The sequence below is a fragment of the Sorex araneus genome, chromosome 1 (assembly GCF_027595985.1).
Source record: "Sorex araneus isolate mSorAra2 chromosome 1, mSorAra2.pri, whole genome shotgun sequence".
Classification (NCBI taxonomy): domain Eukaryota; kingdom Metazoa; phylum Chordata; class Mammalia; order Eulipotyphla; family Soricidae; genus Sorex; species Sorex araneus.
Window position 1 is genome coordinate 173331903 of NC_073302.1, and position 24178 is coordinate 173356080.

At 44.9% G+C, this 24178-nt stretch overlaps 1 protein-coding gene across 1 annotated transcript in view; it reads left to right on the forward strand.

Annotated features, from left to right (window-relative positions):
- Positions 1–1087: 1087 nt before the first annotated feature.
- Positions 1088–24178, forward strand: part of MCC (MCC regulator of WNT signaling pathway) — a 263692-nt gene continuing 240601 nt past the window's right edge. Inside the window, exon 1 of the mRNA XM_055119442.1 lies at positions 1088–1236. Coding sequence (XP_054975417.1) covers positions 1180–1236 — 57 coding nt within the window. The 5' untranslated portion in view covers positions 1088–1179. The remainder of the gene's footprint in view (positions 1237–24178) is intronic.

Genomic DNA, 24178 nt, shown 5'->3' on the forward strand with positions numbered 1-24178 from the left:
TTATGAGTCATGGATAGGTATGGTGCTGAGCCTTCCTTATACTTTTAATATTCTTTCACTAGTATCTGCAGCTTCAATTACACAATCCTTCAGTAGATTGTAGTGAATAAATACATAAAGGAGTGTGATTTTTCCAAACCTTCCCCTGATACTTTAGGACACGGGATCCTGCACTTCAGAATTGTAGCAAACTCTGCATCAAGCCTGTGAGCCTCCATAAGACGCCAATGAATAAATGAATAGGAGGACAGATGGAAAATACAACTTATGCAAAGTCAAGCTCCTTGGTTTTTTTAAAAGATGAAAACAAACATTCTGCTTGAGCTTTAGAGACCTGACCCTGGAAATGAACAATACTGTCTTTTTAGTAGGTGACTACAGGAAATGCCTAGGTCTGTTATTGGGGATGGAGACATTTTGTTCTCACTTTGTAGGAAGAGACTGATGACCTCTTAAGCGATTCCACAGACACCATTACAAAGGATCAGAACGTTTCCCAGCAGGTCTCAAGTTCAGTAGGACTTTAGCCTTTGCGTAGAGAAACCCCCCTGGCCACCTCCCCGGCAAGACTGGCCAGTCTTTAGAAAGCAAGGCTTGAAGGGGAGTGCAGGTTTCCTGAACCCCACTGGACAGCACTGACTCTTGATTCTCATTCTCTCTCTCCAAAACGCCCGGCTACGAAAGGCCGTGGATCCGCACCCTCGCCGCTGACTTCACGTGCATGGGGATCGCACGGGCCCACGCTCCGAAAACGCAACCCGAGCACGGCGCGCCGGGCGGCTGTCGTCCCCGGACGCGTCCGGACCTCGCCCGGGCGCAGGGGGCTCGGGGGCCCGCCACGCCGCGTCCTCCCCCTCGGCAGCCTCCCGCGCCTCTGCTGCAGGCGGAGCCGCCCGGGCCGCGGTCCCGCTTCCGCCCCGCCCGGCCGCGCTCCGCCCCGCGCGCCGCCCCCGCGCCCCCGCCGCGGCGCCCGGCCGGCCCGACGCGCCTGCAGCCCGCCCGCCCCGCTCGGACCCCGCGCCCGCGCCTTCCCGGACGCGTCCCCGCCGGCCCTGGGCGTGCTCCGGGCCCGCCGCCTCGCGCCTCCCCGCCGCGGCCGCGCCGGCATGGGCCGGGCCGGGCCCCGCCGCGCCGCGCCAGCCCGCTGACGGCGCCGCGAGCCGGGTCGAGAGTGCCGTCATGAGTTCTGGAGTCACCATGAGGTTCGGCAGCGACGCCGCCGCCGAGCTGAGCGAGGTAAGGTCGCGCCGCAGCCCGCCCCGCCGCTCCCCTCGCCCGCGCGGCGTCTGCGGGCGGCGCGGCGATGCAGGGTAGGGCTTCTCGCCCCGCGTGCGGGCAGTGCTGCTCGGGAGGGGACCCGAGCTGGCGTGCCCCTTTCAGGCCGAAAACAGCGCTTGGGACTGTCGCTCTGGGCGCCCGCCCCTGCCCCGACCCCTCACTCCCTGCTCGGCGTTGACTCGTTGCCGTTGGCCGAATGCACGGGAATCCTGGCTGGCGCTTGGCGGGGGGCGCGCTGCAGGGGTAGCTCCCCAGCCCGACCCGCTCCAGGGGTGGCGTTGCTTAAGTTCTGGCGCGGTGGACCCTCGTCTGAGAGGTGGACGGCCGGCGCTCTGGGAGACTGGAAGAGGAGGAAACTTCGCAGAGCCGCTGAGAAGTTTATTTCCTGCTCTCGGAGGCTTTGAGGCCAGAACATTTGCGATTCTGCCGCGGTCGGGCTGTAACAAAGCCACTTGGGGTTTGAGACCAGCTTCGAAATTAAAACATCAAGCAAAGATGCCGATGTGTGATCTGCGCCGTGCTAAGCTGCCTTCTTTTCTCCTCCGTTTAAAAGGACTTTAAAGAGGCCTCGGGACAAAGCCCGAGGGCTCTGAATGCCCGAGGTGGGCTGGGAGACCCAGGGAACTGGAGAAAGGGGAGGAAGTCTGCTTGACCGCGGTCTTCCCGCCTAGCACCGGCCCGTGCATTTCTGTATACCGAAGTAGAAGAGTCTCCCTTTGAGCAAGAGTGGAGAGGAGACCAGCGTAAAAATAGCCAGTAGACCGATAGAGGTGATGTCAGACTTCCAGCCTCCAAGGGAAAATGAAAGGCTGGCGTCTAGGGGCTGCCAGCCCTGGGGGTCGTGTTGGGGAGGTGACCGAGCGGGTCTGTGGCTGGAGGCCAGCGGTGAGTGCTCTCAGGTGTCTTGCTTCTGCGCTGCCCTGCCGCACCTTGACCCAAAGAGGTTTTATTCCCAGCAATGTTGACGTCCCTAGAAATGGGAGATGGGCACCTTCCCCAGCCCCCCTAAGTGACTTTTTGCCAGTTTTACTTGCCGGGGGGAGAGGTTTCACATTTAAAAAAAGGACCCTGCTCTCTTCCTTACACTGTGGACACACTTTTCACTTCACTTTTAAATTTACAAAGGAAACAAAAGGCAACACAAACAAAAGGCAGAGCCCCCCTCCCCATGCCACCCCTTCACCCTCAAGTTCTCTATCACACCTGGAGTTACTGTGCTTTGTTGCCTTTGAAAATGAATCACAGAATCAATATGAAGGTGACTAGAAATCTGGAGGGGTGGGGCGGGTTTGGGTTGACTTTAGCACTCACTGTGTTGGCTTATATGAGTGCCTTAGTGGAGCCAGTGGACTGGAGCAATAGCACAGCGGGTAGCGTGTTTGCCTTGCACGCCACCGACCTGGGTTCGATTCATCCATCCCTCTCTGAGAGCTTGGCAAGCTACCCAGCGTATTCCTGCCCGCATGCCAGAGCCTGGCAAGCTACCTGTGGCATACTCAATATGCCCAAAACAGTAACAAGTCTCACAATGGAGACGTTACTGGTGCCCACTGGAGCAAATAGATGAACAACAGGATGACAGTGTTAAGTTATGGCGGAGCCAGTGGTGTCTGTGAAACTCCTCCAGAAGCTGGAACTTTCCATTCTTTGTTTTGTTGTATCCTCTCCTTAAGTACTCCTTAGAAGACTGGTGGCCAAAAGAAAAAATTGAGGGGATTTAGAGGCCCCTACATTAATTGCAATAATAATAGATGACCATTATAGGACCAGGTTCTTAGGGAAATAAGGGAACTTCGGCCCCAAATATATTCTTTGCTTTCCATCCATGCCTGCTCGTTCATTTCTTGGCCTCCTTTCAAGCCTCTTTCTAGGTTCAATTGTATAGCTGTCCTCCCAGCCCTAGTTTCCTGGCAAATTGAGTAGCTGCAGTAGACAGCAGGGCTAGCTATTTTTAGTTTTCCCGGATACTCTAAATTAAGGTATATGTAGAGAGAAGTTGTTAAGGTGGTGGCAGTTCCATAGATGGTGCCCAGATGGACCCAGAGATCCAGGCAACTCATTTGTATTCCTCACATTCCATCTTTGGTGTAAAGGAGAAATCATATACTCCGATTTCTTCTCTTTGACACTGGTTTTGTTTGTTACCTACTTTAAGGAGGGTTGGGGAGGGGGTGGCAGTGTTGTCCTGCTCTTTGTTGGTAGGCCTCCTTCTCACCTGAGGAGAGAAGGGCTAGGCTAATACACGTCTTCAAGGTCCTCTGCAGTTTTACTGCCTTGGAGCCTCAGTGCTGTCCTGAGGGCACCCTGTGGTCAGAGGCAGCCTGTGGTGTACCTATCATTTCAGGACAGGGAAAATTATGGAAGTATCATAAACAATAGGCCGCTCTCATTCCTGTTGACTTGTGAGTTTACCACTTCTACCAGGGTTCTCTCACCTCCGAAGTCTTTTTTTTTTTTTTTTTTAAATTTTATCGAATCACTGTGAGATAGTTAAAAGCTTTGATGTTTGGGTTACAATCACAGAATGATCAGTCTTTCTTCTTTAAATGTAATTTTGGCCCTGACTCCATAACACATCTCAACTGCAGACCAAAGCTTGCTGCCGCTATAAACAGGACTTGCAGAGTCTAACTAGTAGTGGATTCAAGTCACTCTCCCTTGTTCAGATGCAAGAGGAAAATTTGAGAAACTTATTAATTAATTGCTTATTCTTCTATCTTGGCTATTAATGGTCCCTATCAAAGACTCAAAGGATATTTTTGTTTTCAAAGATGAAGTTAAGGAAGAACTTCAACATAAGCCAGGCTCAAAGTACTTAGAAAATGGTTTGACCTTCAGCCTTCTTTCCCCATGATCAAGATGCCCTTAGTAGCGTTAGCATTAGATTAAATTGTCCTAGCCAGTCAAGGGAAGCTTCCTACAGCTTTGACTTTGTCATCATTTGTCTTTGAACAGCAGTTCTGTTTCTCTTGGTAAAAATTGTGGGAACATTTTGTGTGTGTGTGTGTGTGTGTGTTGGGGGGGGACTGGCACACTTGACAATGCTCAGGGCTGGCTTGTGGTGGTACTCGTGGTACTAGAATCAAACCTGGGGCTCCCACACGTTAACCATGTGCTCTAGCCCTTTGAGCCAGTTCCCCTGTCCAGGACAATAAGTAGTCTAACTGTTCAGCACCCAGTCACAGCTCTTGGTTCAAATTCTTTGGAAAGAAGATGTGGTAAGGTATAGCAGTATCAGCATATATGTATATAAGTGTATATATATATATACATATATACATATATATGCATATATACACACACATGTATATGTGTGTACATATTTTGGGGTCACTTGACTATACCCAGGGCTTATTCCTGGCTCTGCACTCAGTAATTACTCCTAACTTTGCTTGGGGGACCATATGGGATGTATATGATTGAACCCGGGTTGGCCACGTGCAAGGCAAAAGCCCTGCCCCCGCTGTAATATCTCTCTGGCCCCAAGACTTAAATTTTCTTATCCTCACAGAATAACTCTATTGGATCCACTTATCTGGTAGACAGTATATTTATGTAGCAAAACAAAAATTTATCTCTATTTTCCTCCTGCATGTAAGTTGGAGAGCAACTCTGTGTTTTTACCATTAATTTGCAGATAGCTATTCACTGATACTCCAATTAGAAGGAAACTGGAGCATAGAGCTCTATGGGCTAGAGCACACACTTTGTAGGGGAGCCCTGGGTTCATCCCCATGCCACATGGCTTCCTAACCTGACAGGAGTAACCCCTGAACACTCCTGGGTGTGGTCCCCGGAACACAAGTAGATCTATATAGGAGCAAACTGTTCTGTAGGTAAATTTTCTAGTATGGCTCTAAGTTTAGCAACCTTTCTCAGCTGCGGTCCGTTTCCAGTTTTGTTTACTTCCTATCCCACCCCCACCCCTACCCCCATTCTATCAGTTGGTCCCCTTGCCCCATGTTTTTGTGATTTTCACCTGTGCCCCCTTGGAAATATCCTGGGGCCCACAGGATATGGCTCCCAGCCGAGAAACACTGCTTTACGTGGTCATCTCACAGAAATACTTACTCTTCATCAAGTTGCAAAATATCAGCACTGGAAGAGCCTGTGAGATCACCTAATCCTCCACACCCATGTCTGATTCCTGATTCTCCTCTGTCCTTAGACTCACACCTTGTACACATTGTACTGAATTGTTTCATGACTGTCTCATCCAGACTCTGGCTCCAGAAGTGGTGCCCAGATCTGCCAACAGTCTCATACAGAGGAGGTGCTCTTCAGATGTGTGCATGAATACCACATTTCACCTTTTTAAAAAAAAAATCAAATCACTGTGAGATATATTTTACAAAGTTGTTCATGATTAGATTTCCAGTCATACAGTGTTCCAACATTCATCCCTTCATGAGTGCACGTTTTCTACCACCAGTTTCTACCACCAATTTCCCTTCTTCCACGATCTCCCCCTACCTCCCCCTCACCCCCCCACCCCCCGGGCCAAGTCAGGCAGGCACTTTTCTTCTCTCTCTCTCTGGGCATTAATCACCTCTTTTTTTTAAAAAAAAAAAATTAATGTAGTGTCAGGGATTTTTTTCCTGATGGTCTACAGCTGTGTAACAAATTAATTGCCTCTAAATTTAGAGGCTGAAAGTTAAGACTCTTACTTGCCCATGATCTTGCAATTTTGCCAGAGTTCTGGGATAAATTTTCTGTGACAGGAGTTAGAGGGTCTACTTTCAGTTTTGGATTAATCACAGACTGGGGAGTGGGTGTGGGCATGGATGGAAGTCCCCTCAGTTTATTGGCCTGCCCAAGAGGCTGTGGTGTTCCTCTCAGATTGACAGCTGGGTTTCAGGACTGAGGAAGTAGGAGCTGCCAGTCCTTTTTAAGTGTAGGACATACCGCCCGGGAAATGGCTTGAAGGGCCATGCACTGCATAGTCCTCCAAAACACCTTCAGGTGTGGGCCCCTGTGTGCACTCCATTCCGGGGTGTGTAAGCACCTCTAGCTTGGGTGAAGCTAGGAGTGATCACATGTTAATAGATGTTCGCAGGCTCTCCAGGAGGCTTTCTCTTGCCGCCTGCTTTGGGTGCTCTCAAACTGCTTCCCCACCTGGGACGGCCGTTGCCTTGGGGGGATGAAGGAGGAACCAGGGCCAAGCTGGTTGGTGATCAGTGGCCGTTTATTCCATCTCTCAAACTCTTTCCATAACTTTCCCAACTCTCTCTAACTCTGTCCAACTCTCTCCCACCCTCTCTCTAACTTGCTCCACAGTGCTCTCGTACTCAGGTCACAACTCTTTCTCTGCCACTGCCTCCACCACTTGCTCTCCTCGGTCTCTCCAGTGCCCGCAGCCACTCTATCTCTTCTCAGTCCTCACGGCAACTGCCTCTTCTTCCCAGTACCCCCAACAATTCTCTCTCTTTTCTTCCCACACTTCCCAAACCATCCCTCCCTCCGGGAAGCGTAAGCAACATGTTTTCCCAGTCTTCCCGACCACCTGCAGCCCACAAGGGCAAAACAGCACTTAGGTGTGTTTCTCCTCTCCTTAGACCAGTGACTTAATTAACATCTTAATTCTACTTCCTAGTATTTGCCATTTTGTATGGACATAGTAATAGACACTTTTAGACTTGTAGGGTGACTCTTCTGGGGACATGTCACCACAGACTCAGACTACAGTGCTCAGGTTGGATCAGTCATTCCTAACCCCAGCAGGGTCCAAATCTAGTTCTTACTTTTTGGATCATGACAGAATTTGTCCATGAGCAAGCTCTTAACTTATAGTTAAGCATTATGGCACTTTGGCCAGCCCCATTTCGATGCCAGGGTAGCTCACTGCTTGCCCTGGGTCCATCCAGTCCTTTATTGGAACCCTGCTTTTGGGGATCTTGGAAGTAAGGGCAACTGAGGCTTATATCTAGAGACCCAATGTCCAGGAAGTAATATTATCTGGAATCAATTAACTCCCAAGTTACAGGCTTGTCTTTTTTTTTTTTTTTTTTTGCTTTTTGGGTCACACCCAGCAATGCACAGGGTTTAACTCCTGGCTCTGCACTCAGGAATAACTCCTGGCGGTGCTCGGAGGACCATGTGGGATGCTGGGAATCGAACCTGGGTCAGCCGCATGCAAGGCAAACGCCCTACCCGCTGTGCTATCGCTCCAGCCCCACAGGCTTGTCTTTTTAACTGTCTTCCTGTGTCCATACAAAAAAGCAATTGCTCTGAATAACTAGCCTTGCAAAAGGACATTAAAGAGAAGAGAAAAACAATATTTAGGAGTCAGCAGAGTGTGATCAGGAGACAAAGGTAATTGACAGGTTGGGGGAGCAATCAACAAACCCAGGCTCCCTGTGGTCAGGGAGGAAGGGCAAACCAATGTTATCCTATATTCCCCCAAAATAAAAAAGAAATATCAGACTGAAATGGACACAATATCAATTCTCGGTTATTTTTACTCAGATGGCTGTATGTTTAACCAGGAATTAAATAGATCTCTAGTCTACAATGGGACTGTGACAGAATTTGTGACTTTTTGTATTTTTATTAGTTTATTTTCCCCCTCTTTTCCCCTTCCCTTTGTTGCTCTTTTTTAAAATTTAATTTTATTTTTATAAAGTAGTTCACAATATTTGATTACATTTAATATTTGAATACCAGTTCTACCACCGTTATACCTCACCACCATACTTTGGATGTTTCTATCCCAAACCCCAACCTCTGCCCCCAAGCAGAACCAAAATAATTTATTTTTGTATTGTTTGTTATGAATAAAACACTGAAAATGGTCCAAAAAATTTCTTTAAGAGAGAGTGTGAAGACCATGGCTTGGAGGCTGTTCTCTCATTCTGGGCAACTCAGAGAAGGGAACAGCAAGTAAAATGTGGTTGTTGGTCATGTGGGGGAAAGATGATGCGGGCCAAATATAGACTAGAGACTGAACGCAATGGCCACTCAAGACCTTTATTGCAAACCACAACACCTAACCAGAGAGAGAGAACAAAAGGGAATTCCCTGCCATAGTGGCAGGGTGGGGTGGGGGGAGACGGGACTGGGAAGGGGGGGTGGGATGTTGGGTTTACTGGTGGTGGAGAATGGGCACTGGTGAAGGGATGGGTTATCAAACTCTGTAAGGGAGAAACATGAGCACAAAAATGTATAAATCTGTAACTGTACCCTCACGTTGACTCACTAATTAAAAATAAACTATAAAAAAAAAAAAAAAAAAAGAGAGTGTGAAGATTTTTGTATTTCACCCAGGACCACTAAGCCCTTCTATGAGATTACTAATATTTTGTTAAATGTAGCCTTCTGTGCTTATGTATGTATATCTGTAAAATATATTTCCCTCTAAGATTGGTTGCCTTCTACTTTAAATCCCATCAAATGTGGTGTGATACTCTTGTGGTGTATGAGTGGTGTGAGGTATGAGATGTCCAAGGATAGGTTTATTCGTGGGTGAGGCCCGAGCCTGTGGTGAATGGCTGTGAGCTTGGCAGTGGTTGGGTTCTGGAGGTTTTTGGGTGCCAGGGCTGGGTCCTTTGGGATGGGCAGGGGTCTCACCTGACACCCTCTAGGGTGCCCCAAATGAAACAGCCCGACACGGGGTCCGACGTCATGGCTGTGACTTGTTGTTTTATGCTCTCTTCCGAGAGAGAAGGACAGTGAATCTCTGAATCATGGCCGTTGATGAGATTATCTGGTGTCAGAAGTGACTGCCAAGTTGCTGGAAACAGGGAAACACGGGGGGAGGTCACCCATTCCTGGTTCCGTTGAACCTGGAGTTTTCAGTCACAAGTCCTGTATGCCTGGATTTTCTGCAGATTCCCTCATGGATGAGACTCGGCCCGAGCATGTGGAGATGGACCATGAATATAGTGGCAGTTGAGTTCTGAAGGTTTTCAGCTGCTGGGGCTCGTCCATTGGGGTGGGGAGGGGCCTCACCTACCCCACTCTGGGTTTCCCCTGAATGAAACAGCCTGGCGTGGAGTCTGGTGGCATGGCTATGGCAAGTTGTTTTCCCCTTTGTTGCTCTTGTTGCTTGGGATCTCCCTTGCTTGGTGCTTTCTGGGGCTTGCATGTCTTGATTGCAATGTTTGGGACCACACTCATTCAGTTATACTTACTGGGGATTACAGTCCTAACCACAAAGCTCACATTTTAGTTATAGGGCGCATGTGGAGTGGTCACATATTTTTTCAGTTGTGGTGCTGGCACACACCTAGTAGAATATGGAGATTTCATATTCTCTTGGACCATCAGACATTCCCAGATGGCAGAGTTGAGGAACTGAACTCAACACATTTGAGCAGCACTAAGGACTTAACTCATAGCCTGATATTTGCAAGGCAGGCAATTTTAGCCACGGAGCCATCCCCAGGCCTGTTTTTAGCCACTCCAGAGGCCCAAAAATGACAGTGTTTTCTAAAATCCTCTTTTAAATCTTAATGCTTGGCAGTGTTTCATTTTTTTTTTTCTGAGTCAGTAGTTGCTAGTAATTTTTAAGCATTTCCCAGCTATTGATAGGCTTAATTATTGTTTATAATTTTTAAAAGAGCTCCATGCAGTGCATTGTGTTTTACCTATGGAATAGTGCAAAAATGGAGCCATAAAGGAGTGAAAAGTGTTACCTGTAAGTCAAGAGTTGAGCCCATTTACTCTTTCTCAAAACACCATTTGGACATGTTTTTCTTTCAATGAAAACACCTAATAGGTGTTGTTTTTGACCTTTGATTTTGAACACATGTTCTTAGGACAGAATGTTCTTATTTAATAGGCCTGCCTAACTTTTTTGTTGTTGTTACTTATTTATTTTTTAGTGTCACACGCAGCAGTGCTCAGGGCTTACTCCCGGCTCTGTGCTCAGGGGTCATTCCTGTCAGTGCTCCAGGGACTGACTATATGTCATGCTGGGAATCGAACCAGGATCCACTCCATGCAAAATTCTTTACCCCATGTACTATTTCTCTGGCCCCTGAAATTATTTTCTTGACCCCTCTCCCTCTAGTCTACCCAAATTCTTAGCACTTGAATCTTTCACTTTTCCAAGACACAAGAGGGAATAACCTGAATTATACAAATAATAAAAAAAGTCCAGTTTTTAGAGTAAATATTTACAGAGCGCCCTAAGCTCACCCCTTTGGCCAGTGACCCATTTCTCTTATTGAGTGGGAGCAGCTAACATAAGCACATATGGAGGAAAAGAGATCACCTTTTGTATTCCATAAGGAGTGTCAAGCGCTCTTAAGGTTGTCGTCAAGCACTTTATATATACAAATCTTTATATATGCATAGCTCTTTCAAAGTTATCTCTTAAACGCTCAAGTGAAACCTTGAAAAAATTTAGAGGAAGAGACATTTTGAGACAGCTGCCACTGTCCCTGCTCCCTGGCAACCACCATTCTCATTGTTCTTGTAGGACCAATCTAGATACCTCAGCTAAGTGAGCTCATACAGGTCCTTTGGTGTTTTCCCCTTAGCGTAATGTCTTCAAGGTTGTAACATCTATGAGAATTTCCTTCTTTTTTAAAATTTGAGCTATAGTTGACTGGCGTGATAGCACAGTGGTTAGGGTGTTTGCCTTGCACACTGTCGACCCTGGTTTGATTCCTCTGTCCCTCTAGGAGAGCCCGGCAAGCTACCGAGAGTATCTTGCCCACACGGCTGAGCCTGGCAAGCTACCCATGGCGTATTTGATATGCCAAAAACAGTAACAACAAGTCTCACAATTGAGACGTTACTGGTGCCCACTCAAGCAAATCGATGAGCAATGGGATGACAATGAGCTATAGTTGACTGGAGTGATAGCACAGTGGGTAGGGTGTTTGCCTTGCACGCGGCCGACCCTGGTTTGATTCCTCTGTCCCTCTCGGAGAGCCCGGCAAGCTACTGAGAGTATCCTGCCCACATGGCAGAGCCTGGCAAGCTACCTGTGGCATATTAGATATGCCAAAAATAGTAACAAGTCTCACAATGGAGACGTTACTGGTGCCTGCTTGAGCAAATCGATGAACGATGGGATGACAGTGCGACAGTGGAATTGCAAGAACATATTGTAGTTTAATGTTAAAATGGTGGTAAGGATGGTATGTGGATCACTCCTGATGCTGCTCAAGAGACCATGTGTGGTGCCAGGGATTGAGCTGGGTTCAACTGCATGCAAGGCAAGGAACTTACCCCAAGAACTCCTGTGCTATTTCTTCAGTTCTACTCTTAAGGTTTTTATTTGTTTGGGGCTATTTTATTTGTTTGCTTAAGGTCTTTATTTGGCAGTGCTGAGGGCGTACTCTGGGTCTGCACTCAGGGATCACTCCTGGTAGGCCATGGGGGCCATATGGGATGCTAGAGTTGAACCATGTGCAAGGCAGGCACCCTACCTTCTGTACTGTTTCACTGGTCTCCCTATTTAAGAATAACGTTGTCATACCAATTTTCATAATGATTGTCTCACCATTCCCATTGACAGTGCATAAAAAGTTCAAATTTTTTTTTCACATCCTTGCCAGAACTTGCCTTCTATTTTATTTTATTTTATGATTTAAGTAACAAACACAATAATGAGTGTAATATGGCATCTTATTGTGGTTTCTATTTAAATTTTGCTGATAATTTCTTAGAATAGAACATCTTTTCATTTGTTTATTGACTAGTGTTTTGAAAAAGTACCTACTCAAGACCATGCATATAAAAATATTTATTGAGGTACTGTGATTTACTATATTCTTAATGATAGTTTTATGCATACACATTTCAATACCAAACCCACCACCTATGTTCCTTGCTCACTTTAAGGATTTAAAAAAAATTATTAAAGCACCATGATTTGTAGTTATTCATAGTTGTGTTTCAAACATATTATGTTCTGGCACCAATCCTACTACCAGTGTTTGGGATAATTTGGTTGTGTGTTATAGTGGTTCTTTACTATTCTTTTTTTTTTTTTCCTATTAGGCATAGTGTCTGTTTTATTTTTTTTTGATTTTTTTTTTTTTAAATTTTATTAAATCACCGTGTGGAAGATTACAATGCTTTCAGGCTTAGGTCTCAGTTATACAATGCTGAAACAACCATCCCTTCACCAGTGCCCATATACCACCACCAAAAAAAAAAAAAAACAAAACCCACACAGTACACCTCCCATCCCGCCCCCCCCACCCCCTACCTTGTAACTGATAAGTTTCATTTTACATTCTGTTTACTTTGATTACATTCAATATTTCAACACAAACCTCACTATTGTTGTTAGGAGTACCCCACTAGATTCAGACCTACTGTGAAGACAAATAAGGTCGCGCGGCCGCAGTAGTGGCCACGCGGTTTTGAATTTCTGTACTTTAACAAGAAGTCCAGGGAGATTTCTTCCAGATATTAGATAATTGCAGGCTTGAAAACCCAATCTGTGGTCGTCTTAATATGGCGGCCACCGCGCCCTTCATCCCCGGAGAGAAAGAGGCGAGAGAGAGAAATACCTTTCCCCTCCTGGGCGGGCACAGGGCCGAGGCTTAGTTCTCAGGCTGGAGACATTCTGCGAGGAGTTGCCCATGCCGAAAGAGGTTTTGCTGGGTCTGGATTCATGCTTGTGCAGCTGCGGAGAGGCCGCACATGCGTGCGGCCCCAGGATCACATCTCGGCGGTGGGCGGTTCTTTACTATTCTTAAAACCACTCATCTTCTCCCTTGTCCATATCTAAATTTTTTTGTGGTTGGGCTTCATACATGCTTACTCTTGGTGATTCTAGCTGGAGTGGTAGAGAATGTCAAATGAAGCTTTCAGTAGTGGCTTTATCTCTGCTCAAGCCTAGGAGGTTCCTTACTGCCTCTTTTCAGGACAGATTAACTTTCTGAAATATTCAGGAGCCATTGTGTATTTCACAGGGTTGTATATTTCCCAGTCATTGTATAATTCATAGCAATTCTCTTGGAGACAGTGTTTTTTATCCCCCCCACTCCATCTCAGTCCTCAGATAGATTTCAGTTTGCTGATGTGAAAAGGCTGATTCCTGAGTGCAGATCTAGGAATAAGCCCTGAGTAGTGCCAGGTGTGTCCCCAAAACAAGCAAACCTGAACTAGGTAATCTCTAGACAATAGAGTTAAAATTTTGTTTATGGCATTTGAAGAGATACAGTTTTAAGAGAGGACTTTAGCAAAAAGAGACTGGAGAGTAGCCAGGAAGTCTAGGTCTGGCCTGCTAGATTAGATAACTATTGCTTTATTTCTTGGCACCATGAATTGAATCCTCATAGTTAAACCAAAATCTCATTTATTCTTATGCTTGTATGGGATCACTTTTGATTCAGTATATGTTTGAGAGTCAGTATCATCTTAGAATAGTATGGGCATGAGAAAGTCCTGGGGCTGCTAGCCTGGCTGTTTATTCACAGTGTAGGAAAAAATAGGTGACTTGGATCCCAGAGCAAGAGTACTTTTTATTTCATAGAATAGATTGAAGTCAAAGTTCCAATTGGAGACAATGCTCTTTGGATTGTCCTGACATGAGCCTGGTGATTGAGCATGTGCCTTTCCTGCAAGATGGGCTTTCAAGACATTCTCATGTGGGGCTCTGATATGCTACCATCTCTATAAACTGCTTGCATGTCTTTTAGTACCCCAAGTGTCAACTCCTAGTTGGCATGAAAATGCCGTCAGCTGACCATGGCAGCATATTGGAAATAGAATAATATGTTGGATGACTAGGAAAAGTTTCTGGGTTTTGGCCACATTCTTTTAGCGGGAGAGGTTGGGGGCTTGGGCCACATCTGATGATGCTCAGGGTGCTTGGAGGGACCCTGCTGTGCCAGGGATCAAAACTGGAGTTAGTTGTAGGCAAGGCAAGTTCCTTAACTCCTCCTGTACTGTCTCTCTGGCCTTGGGCCCTGTCTTAGTATTTTTTAAAAAAATTTTTAATTAGTGAATCACCGTGAGGGTGCAGTTACAGAGTTACACATTTTTGTGCTTGTGTTACCCTCATACAATGATCTATCCAGAGGTGATAAGGCGGTGTTGAACTCTCTGACTACTATTGTGCTCCTCTCGATGTCCTCCTTGAAGTCTGTTAGGAGTTGTTTTAAGTGTTTAGCCAGTCGCTCATTAGGTGCTTATACGTTTAAGAATGTAATTTGTTCCTGTTGTACATATCCCTTGAAAATGACCTTTGCTGTGGCTTCTAATCTCTTTCAACCTGAAATCTATGTTGTCGGATACTAGTATGGCCACCCCAGCTTTTTTGAGGGAGTTGTTTGCGTGCAGGATTGTTTTCCATCCTTTGACTTTGAGTCTGTGTTTGCTATGACTGTTCAGGTGTGCTTCTTTTAAGCAGCCAAATGTTTGGTTTAGTTTCTGAATACATCTTGCCACTCTCTCTCTCTGTCTCTCTGTCTCTGTCTCTGTCTCTGTCTCTGTCTCTGTCTGTCTGTCTCTCTCTCTTTCTCTCTCTCTCTCTTTTTAAAATTTTATTGAATCACCATGAGATAGTTAAAAGCTTTCATGTTTGGGTTACAATCTCACAGTGATCAAACACCCATCCCTCCACCCGTGCACATTCCCCACCACCAATATCCCGGGTATACCCCCACTTCCCCACCCTCCCCCTGCTTCTGTGGCAGACAATTTTCCCCATACTCTCTACTTTTGGGCATTATAGCTTGCAACACAGACCACTCAGTGTCTCTTAATTGGTGCATTTAGGCCATTGACATTGAGAGAGATTATTGTCATGGGGTTTTGTGGCATCTTTCTGTGCGGTTTGTTGTTCTTGTGGGTTTTTTTCTTGTCTTACAATAACCCCTTTAGGCCTTCCTTTAAGTTTTGTTTTGAGTCTATGAAGTTCCTGAGCTGTTGTTTATCTGTGAAATAGTGTATGGTTCCTTCGAGTTTGAGTGAGAGTTTAGATGGATAAAGTATTCTTGGTGAGGCATTGATTTCGTTGACATTTTTCACTATATCCCACCATTGTCTTCGGGCTTGGAGGGTTTCCTCTGATAGATCTGCTGAATTTTTTTTTTTTTTATAAATTTAAATTTTATTGAATCACCATGTGGAGGGTTACATAGTTCTCAGGATTATGTCAGTTATACAATACTCAAACACCCTTCCCTTCACCCGTGCCCATATTCCATCACCAACCCACCCCATTATACCTCCCGCCCCCTCCCGCGCCCCCCCCCGTCCCCGCCCTTGTAAGTGATAAGTTTCACTTCGTTTACGCTTTATCTTGGTTACAGTCCATGTTAACACATAACTCACTATTGTTGCTAGGGTTTACCCCCAAAAAAGAAAAGACAGTCCCACTGTCAAGGAAGCATTTGATGGCTCTCCATTGCTGAGAATGTAGAGATATTAAGTCCTGCTGTTTGTTAACATAACTTTTCTATATTTTCCCCCCTCATCCCGCGCCACCGAGATCACGCCTGTTTAGTAATCACCACGCTGCCTGACAAAGGGAAAACAAACCAAAAAAGATGGTTATTTCTCGTCATCAGCCGGCGTGGGGCTCTGGCTTAGTTGATAGTCTGGTAGAATGTCTGCAAGCAGTTTCTGGAACTAAAAGTAATACGCTGGTATCGGCCCCGGCTCAAGATTCCACCAGCGTCCCGCTGTTCCAAGTACATAATAATTTATTCCCTTGTATCCCATTCCCATGCCACCAGGTCCGTGTCAGCTTAATGGACATCATACTATGGTTAACGCCACGCCGCGTTTCTTCCCGAGAAAGAAGGATATTTCTTCTCAGCCGGCGTGGGGATATGGCTTAGTTCAGTCTATAGAGATGGCTACCACTTTGGTAGCCTTCAATATTTCAGCAAAAGACTTACTATTCTTGTTAGGATTTCCCACCAAAGTCCGACCCGTTAAGAAGGAACCATTTCATGTTGTTGATGATTACATGACAATAGGTTGCGCGGCCATGGCAGCGGCCTCGCGGCTTTGAATTTCTGTATAAAGTCCAGGGAAAGTACAGCCAGAAATTACACGTCGCTACAAACTTTAACCCTATTATGGTCCCCCCAAAGTCCAACCCATTACAAAGGAACCATTTCATATTGCTGATGATTAGATGACATTAGGCTGCCGCGGCCGCGCGGTTTTGGGTGTCTATATAAAGTCCAGGGAAAATTCTGCCTAAAATTCTATCACTACAATCTTTTACCCTTCAACAAAAAACTTAGTACTATTGTTTGGAGTTTACCCCCACGGTAAGCCCTGCCAAAAAGGAACATTTACACGTTGCTGACAATCAAGAGATATTAGGTCGTGCGGCTGCGATGGCAGCCGCGCGGTTTTGGATTTCGATATGAAGTCCAGGGAAAATTCTTTTGGTAATTGCATCACTCGCTGGCAGCACCTGGGCCAGAAGCTCCGAGCATAGTTTGGAGGCATTTTGGAGGTGCCGCTCGTGTCCAAAGTGGTTCAGTTGCCTCCGGGGTCGATCTCGCGCGGGGCCGGAAAGGAGCGTCCCCACATGGCTCTCTGCTTAAATGTCGGCCGGCACAGGGCGGATCCAGAAGTCCCGCCCATCGGCTATCCCGGGCTTCCTGTAGAGTCTAAAAACTGGCTATTGCCTCGCTGCGTTCAAAAAGAAAGAGTTGAGAGAGAAAAGACCATACCCTGCCGGCAGCGCCTGGGCCAGAAGCTCCGAGCATAGTTTGGAGGCATTTTGGGGGCGCCGCTCGTGTCCAAAGTGGTTCAGTTGCCTCCGGGGTCGATCTCGCACGGGGCCGGAAAGATCTGCTGAAAATTTAAGGGGTGCTCCTTTGTATGTGATTTCCTTCTTTGACCTTGCTGCTTGCAGTATTGTGTCTCTATCCACAACATCGTCATTCTGACTATGATGTGCCTTGGAGTCTTTTTATTCGGGTCTCTTTTTGCTGGTACTCTTCGGACTCCTTGGGTCTGGATGCCTGCCTTCTCCAGCTCTGGGAATTTCTTAGCAGTGATGTCTTTGACTGTGTTTTTTTCATTGGGGTTACTTTCCTGTGCTTCTGGTGCTCCAATGATTCTTATGTTCTTCCTCCTCTTCTTTTTCTCTTCTTCCTTTCCCTCTCTCTCTCTCTCTCTCTCTTTCCTTCCTTCCTTCCTTCCTTCCTTCCTTCCTTCCTTCCTTCCTTCCTTCCTTCCTTCCTTCCTTCCTTCCTTCCTTCCTTCCTTTCTTTCTTTCTTTCTTTCTTTCTTTCTTTCTTTCTTTCTTTCTTTCTTTCTTTCTTTCTTTCTTTCTTTCTCTTTCTTTCTCTCTTTCCTTCTCCTCCCCCTCCTCTTGCTTCCTCTCCGTCCTTTCTCTTCTCCTTCTTCTCCTCCTCTTCCTCTTTCTTTTTTTTTAAATTTTATTATATTGAATTACCGTGAGGAAAAAAAAAACAAAGCTTTCAGGTTTAAGTCTCAGTCATACAATGATTGAACCCTCATCCCTTCACCAGTGCACATGTTCCACCACCAAGAACCCCAATATACCCCCCTCTCACCCACCCCCACCTAAGTAGCTAATGATCTTCATTTTATTCTCTATACATTGAATACATTCATTATTTCAATAGAGAACTCACTATTATTGTTTGGAATTTCCCCCCAACAATCAGGCTTGCTGAAAAGGCATCATTTAATAATTTCTTTTCATTGCTGAGAATGAAGATTCTGTGCGCTTGAGTTTTGGATTTCTGATATTTAGTTCAGTTCACAGTCTAGATGCATGTCTGTAATAAGCCGCTCTGGGTGCCAAAATGGGTTAGAAGACCTCTTGGATCATAGTCTTTACAAGCAGAGGGTCTGTTCGCGAGCAGCAGCTCTGGATCTTATCTGGGCTGAGGGCGTGTCAGTACCGCCCCCTTCCCGTGATCGCCTATGAGCCACAGCATTGCAAAGTTCCTACCTCTGGGTGGAAGTCTTAGGGGGTGGTTCTCGCCACGTGGATGATGCCGCTGCCGCCATTTTCCGTGCAGAAAAACAGGGTGGAAAGGGAAAATCCCTCCCCGGGCAGCACATAGTTGTAGTACAGCTCACAGTCTAGATGCATGTCTGTAAGAAGCTACTCTGGTGCCAAAATGGGTTAGAAGATCCCTTGGATCATAGTTTTTACGAGCAGAGGGTCTCCTCCTCCTCTTTCTTCAACCTTCTTCTTCCTCCCTCCCCTCTTCCTCCTCCTCCTCCTCTCTCTTCCTTCTTCCTTCTGTCTCCTCTCTTTCTTCTTTTCTCTTCTTTTTCTCCCATCTCCCTCCTTCCCCTCCTCTTCCTTTCCCCCTCCCTTCTCCCTTCTATTTCAGAGCCAGATGGTTGATGAGCTAACAAGTAGTAGTATTCATTATTTTAAAAAATGCTATTAATCTTTTTCAAATTTTGTCCTGACCATCTCATCTTCTCTTTCTCGTGTGTCCAGGAAATGGCTTGTGCCATCATAGTTGATGGCATTTGAAGATGATGCAGGTCCCTGCAGGGACCAATGGCAGAGAAATTGATCATGGTGCTGTGTCCCTAACTCTTTCTTGGAGATAAGATTTTATCAGTGACATATACATTATGAATTCCCTTGCAGGTTGTGATTTCTGTATTTACATGTTTCATATTTGAGAGGATCTTTTGAGAGAAACTTTTAAAATTTGAGATCTTTTTTTGGTTTGTATTTTTGGCTATTCCCAGCAGTGCACAGGGATCACCCCTGATGGTACACTGGGGACCCAAGGCAGTGCCAGGAATTGAACCAGCATCGCCTGTTTGCAAGACAAGTGCCTTAACTCTTGTATTATCTCTCTGGCCCCATTGAGAGAATTTTCAGAAAGCCACTGGTACTTAGTGCACAGAGACAGTTTAAGGATATAGCGGGTAGGGCAGAACCTGACAAGCTACCCATGGTGTGTTTGATATGCCAAAAACAGTAACAAGTCTCACATTGGAGACGTTACTGGTACCCGCTTGAGCAAATTGATTTTTCCCCTTATCTAGGAAAAAGTTTGCTCTTGTGAAGTGGAGGAAATAACTAACTGACTTTTAGTGCTAAAATCTGATACTGAACTCTGAGATTCCTGTGGATCACTGCCAGTTTGGAGGTTACCCGAAGGGAGCAGGTGTTCTGTGGAGCATGGATGAACTTCTGGAAGTCTCTGTCCTTGCATCTTGGTTCAGGTCAGGGAGTGCACCCATGTTTTGTTCGCTGCAGAAGTTTCTGCCAGAGAAGAAATTCACTCTTCCTCTGATATGTCAGTGGTACCTATGAATTCATGATTAAGAATGAAATTAAGGGGTATACTAAGAACGAGAAAAGAAAGTGGGAAATAGCATATTTTGTTGCAAGGGGTGCTGGTGGTGATAGCTGACAGGGCCAAGGGTCTGTTTGGTGCTGGGGATTGAACCCACGTGAAACTTGTAGCCCTTTGAGCTATCTATCTCCCAGACCAGAAGAACTCTTAATGTCTATCTGTCATATTAATCAGGACTTCTTTCTTTGTCCAGTATATTATTATGAACAACTTGATTTCTGATCATTATTGTAGTGATTTATAATAGTGTTATTTACATTCCTTCTTTTTTTGTTTTTTGGTTTTGTTTTGTTTTTAGGTCATACCTAGTGATGCTCTGGGCTGTTTCCTGCTTCTGTGTTTGGGGTCACTCCTGGTGGGGCTAAGGCATAGGGTGCTGGGGATCAAAGCCAAGTTGGTTGCATGCAAGGCAGGCACATTACCCACTGCTATTTGCTCCAAGTCCATATATTTCTTTATAATCATTTTTTTTTAAAGTCCTTATTTGATCCAACTACTTTAAGTGTGGCAAATGTGACCTTGTCCTGTTCCTCAAAGGTTCCCTTCTTTACTGCTTGTAAACTCCTGTCCTGGCTAGGAAAGGCTGGCCCCTCTTGAATTCTCCCATGGAAAATCAAACACCCTTTTGAGGAAGAGCCTGCATACTAAAAGCCTGTGTCAGAATAAAGCATGGTTTCTTCGGCTCTCAGATGTCCATGAACATCCTAAATCTCATAGCTTGTCTCTGGTGGCAGAAACTTCTGATAAACTTGGAGCACTTCAGAAATATTTGGTCCATTTCTATAAAGTGTTAATACCTGCTGATGGAGATTTGCCAGAGGGGAAAAGGACACATATTCATGTAGTCTCAGTTCAGTAACTGATAGAGTCTATTTCCTGCCTCCTTACAGAAAATGCTGCTGTTTTTTTCCTCTCCAGAAGTTTATCCAATCTTACCCTTAGAACCTCAGGTACAGTTCTAATAAAATGATAGGGTAAGACGATCTTTCATTTTGTTTTTATTTATTTTGTCTATTTTTTCTTTTTCTTATCTTTTTTCACATTGATAAATTATAGCAGTAACTTCTTTAAACTATCCTTATCTCATTTTTCTTTCTCTCTTCCTCCCTCCTACCCTCCTTCCCTCTCTCCCTCCCTCCCTCCCTCCCTCCCTCCCTTCTTTCCTACTTTCCTTCCTTTTTTTTTTTGTGCCATTTGGCTGTGCCAGAACTTCTGCTTCTTCTCTCAGGAATCACTTAAGGCAGAACTTTGGACCATTGGGATGCCAGAAATTGAACCTGGGTCAATTGCATGCAATTGCTGTACTATCTCTGCTGTCAACTCCTATGTACATTTTACATTCTGCATTCACTTTTGCTGGTAGCCCTCAAATCACAATCACAAGGTTTTTACAGTTTTTTAAAAAAAATTTTTAATTTTATAAAGTAGTTCACTGTCACTGTCACTGTCATCCCATTGCTCATCGATTTGTTCGATCAGGCACCAGTAACCTCTCTCATTGTGAGACTTATTGTTACTGTTTTTGGCATATCGAATATGCCACGGGTAGCTTGTCAGGCTCTGCCGTGTGGGCTGGATACTCTCAGTAGCTTGCTGGGCTCTCCGAGAGGGGCGGAGGAATCGAACACGGGTCAGCCGTGTGAAAGGCAAACGCCCTACCACTGTGCTATTGCTCCAGCCCATAAAGTAGTTCACAATATTTTATTACATTTAATATTCAAACACCAATCCCACCACCATTACACATTTCCACCACCATATTCGAGTGTTTCCATCCTGAACCCCAAGCCTACCCCAAATCACTGCCGAAATAACGTAATATTTCCCTCAAAGATTGGTTGCCTCCTACTTTGAACCCCATCAAATGTGGCACTCTTGGAGTATGGGTAGGGTGTGTCCTATGAAGTGTCACATGGCCGTGCGGTCCAAGAAAAGGTATACTCGCGGGTGAAGCTTGGCCCCAGTGTGTGGAGAGAGGCTGTGAGCATGACTGCAGTTGAGTTCTGGAGGTTGGGTCCCTTGGGGCGGGGAGGGGTCTCACCCGCCCCCCCCCACTGGGGCGCCTGGAGTGAAACAGCCTGGTGCAGGGTCTGGCGTCATGGTTATGGTGAGCATCATGTTATGTTCCTTGTCTTTACATTTTTGTCATTTTGCTGACTACTTATTTGATAGTGATTTTATTAATTTAACATTAACATTTCAAATAAATATAGAACAACAGTAAAGTAAAAGTGATCTTGTGAGATGTGATAGAAGAGTAATGTCCCTTGCTCATCCCCTGAAGTGTTTCCTGCAACCTGTGTATTAGTACACTCATTTTAAGGGAATAATTACTGAATTTTGTGTAAAAAAGTTAAGAAATTCAAGAAACTAATTCTTACTCATGCTGCTGGAATCTTAATAACTAGATTCCTATGTCTAGGTTACTGTTGGAAATTGTAACATATCCGTTGTATCCTGCTGATTAGAAAGTTGTCAAAAAATAATGTTATAAAAAATAGTTTTCTCACACTCACAATGCATGAGCATGGTAGAGTCTGATTTTTTTTTTTTTATTGCTTCTTTTGGGTCACACCCAGCGATGCACAGGGGTTACTCCTGGCTCTGCACTCAGGAATTACCCCTGACGGTGCTCAGGGGACCATATGGGATACTGGGAATCAAACCCGGGTTGGCCGTGTGCAAGGCAAACGCCCTACCGCCGTGCTATGGATATAGCCCCCTAGAGTCTGATTTTAAATTAAAGGATGAAATTAAATTGCCCTTTACTTTTCATGTGTCTGTCAGGAAAGGGATGGGAAGAATTAAGAGACAGCCTATTAAACCTTCCACCTGATTAATAAGCCTTATGTGATTAAAAAATAGCAAAAGAGCACTTGCCTAGAGAATGGGCAATATGTAAAATCTCTGTGTTGTAGAATGTGGTCACACTCTCAGGCCCATGGTGTTAAGCAGAGATAATAACTGTGGCCTGGCTCACATTGAAGTGTCAATTTGTCCTGGGCATGATGACAGACTTGGCAGAGAAGTGATGTAACTTGCCTCCAAGTTCAGAGAATGCGTGATAAAGCCAGGTGATTAAACCTGGATTTATATCCTTGTGATGAAACTGAAACAAAATCCAGATAAACAAAATACCAATAAACTGAAGCTACTTGACTTCTATTTTGGGTGTAAAAAGTTGGGTTTTAAAGGACTTTGTTCAATGATTAATTTTCTTTGATTACACCTACATTCTTAACTTTGTCAAGGTATCCAACCAGCTGTTTTTTTTTTTTTTTTTTGCCTTGGAACTTTTGGTATAAAAGCTATGATGTCCTAATTGGAAGATAGCATGTAGAGGGAAGTAAGGCAGAAGAAGAAAGACAACACAGGATGATCTCACTTATCTATAACATATAGAATACTTTTTGAGAAAGTGTATTGGAGTATAGGGGGATGCCTTGATCATCTTTGCCCCCAGAGCTTAGAGAGAAGGACACAGAAGGAAAGAACTCAAGGAAGGAAGGAAGAAGAGAAAGGGAAGCAATGGGCGATCAGGGCAGGGGCTTACATTCAAAACACAGACTGAACACTGAAACCGTAAGATCTAAGCTGCAACCAGCTGAACTTTGTAATGTGCCTGTCGAGCTGACAGACTGGGGGTAGGGGCGTGGAGTGGGGATGGAACATGGGAACAGTGGTGGAGGAAAGCCGACACTGGTAGTGAGATTGGTGTTGACATATATGCCTGAAACTCAGCTATCAATAACTTTGTAAATTACTGTTCTTTAAATTAAAATATTAAATAACAAACGAAAAACCTGTGAATTTCTAAGCAATGTGAGATGACTGGTCACCTTATTTCTGACCTTGATACCAAGTTTCATTTTCAGTTTTGTCAGTAAAAAATTGTGTAGTTAAGTAAGGCTAACAGATTACAAGAGCTCCTTTTCTTTTCTTAAAAGCTAGGCCTCTTGATTATGGGTATTATCTGTCTTCCTTTTATGATCTGCATCTGGATACCATTGGTTGTGTATACAATGCTTAGCATTCACTAGTTCACAATGTGAATCCAATGTTCTGTGCAGTTTAAGGAGATATAACAATCATGCTATTGTTAGTGATGGGAAAACTAAGTCAAAGAATAGCAAAACATTTACTATGGCTATAGGAATCCAGAGCAGTCAAATCAGCATATCCTAGTGAGTCTGTGTTTGGAAATGTAAACAGTGTCCCTTAGATAAGATAATTCCTTTTCATTATCCTGTAATAAACATAAGTGATCATCTTGAGGTGTAAGTTCAAGTAGGACTGCTGCAATCAATGATATGTTAACTAGAAGACTTATTTGTAAAAAATTTAATAAAGCAAATATATTTATGCATCAATATTTACAATACTGTTGATAGGGTCTCATGCATACAACATTCCAAGGCCACACAACATCCTCTCTGAGTGTCTGCTTCCCCCAAATATGTCTCATTGGTCCAATCCTCAGCTCACTCCCTGTGGACCCCAGCCCCTAACATGGTTGGCTCAGTGCACCAAATAGTTTTATTTTTATCATAGAATATTGTTTACTCTCCTCCGGGAGATGTTAAATTATGCCCATATGTATATGTAAACTTTTAATTTGTATGTTTTATTGGGGGGAAATTTAAGAACTGATTTGAAAT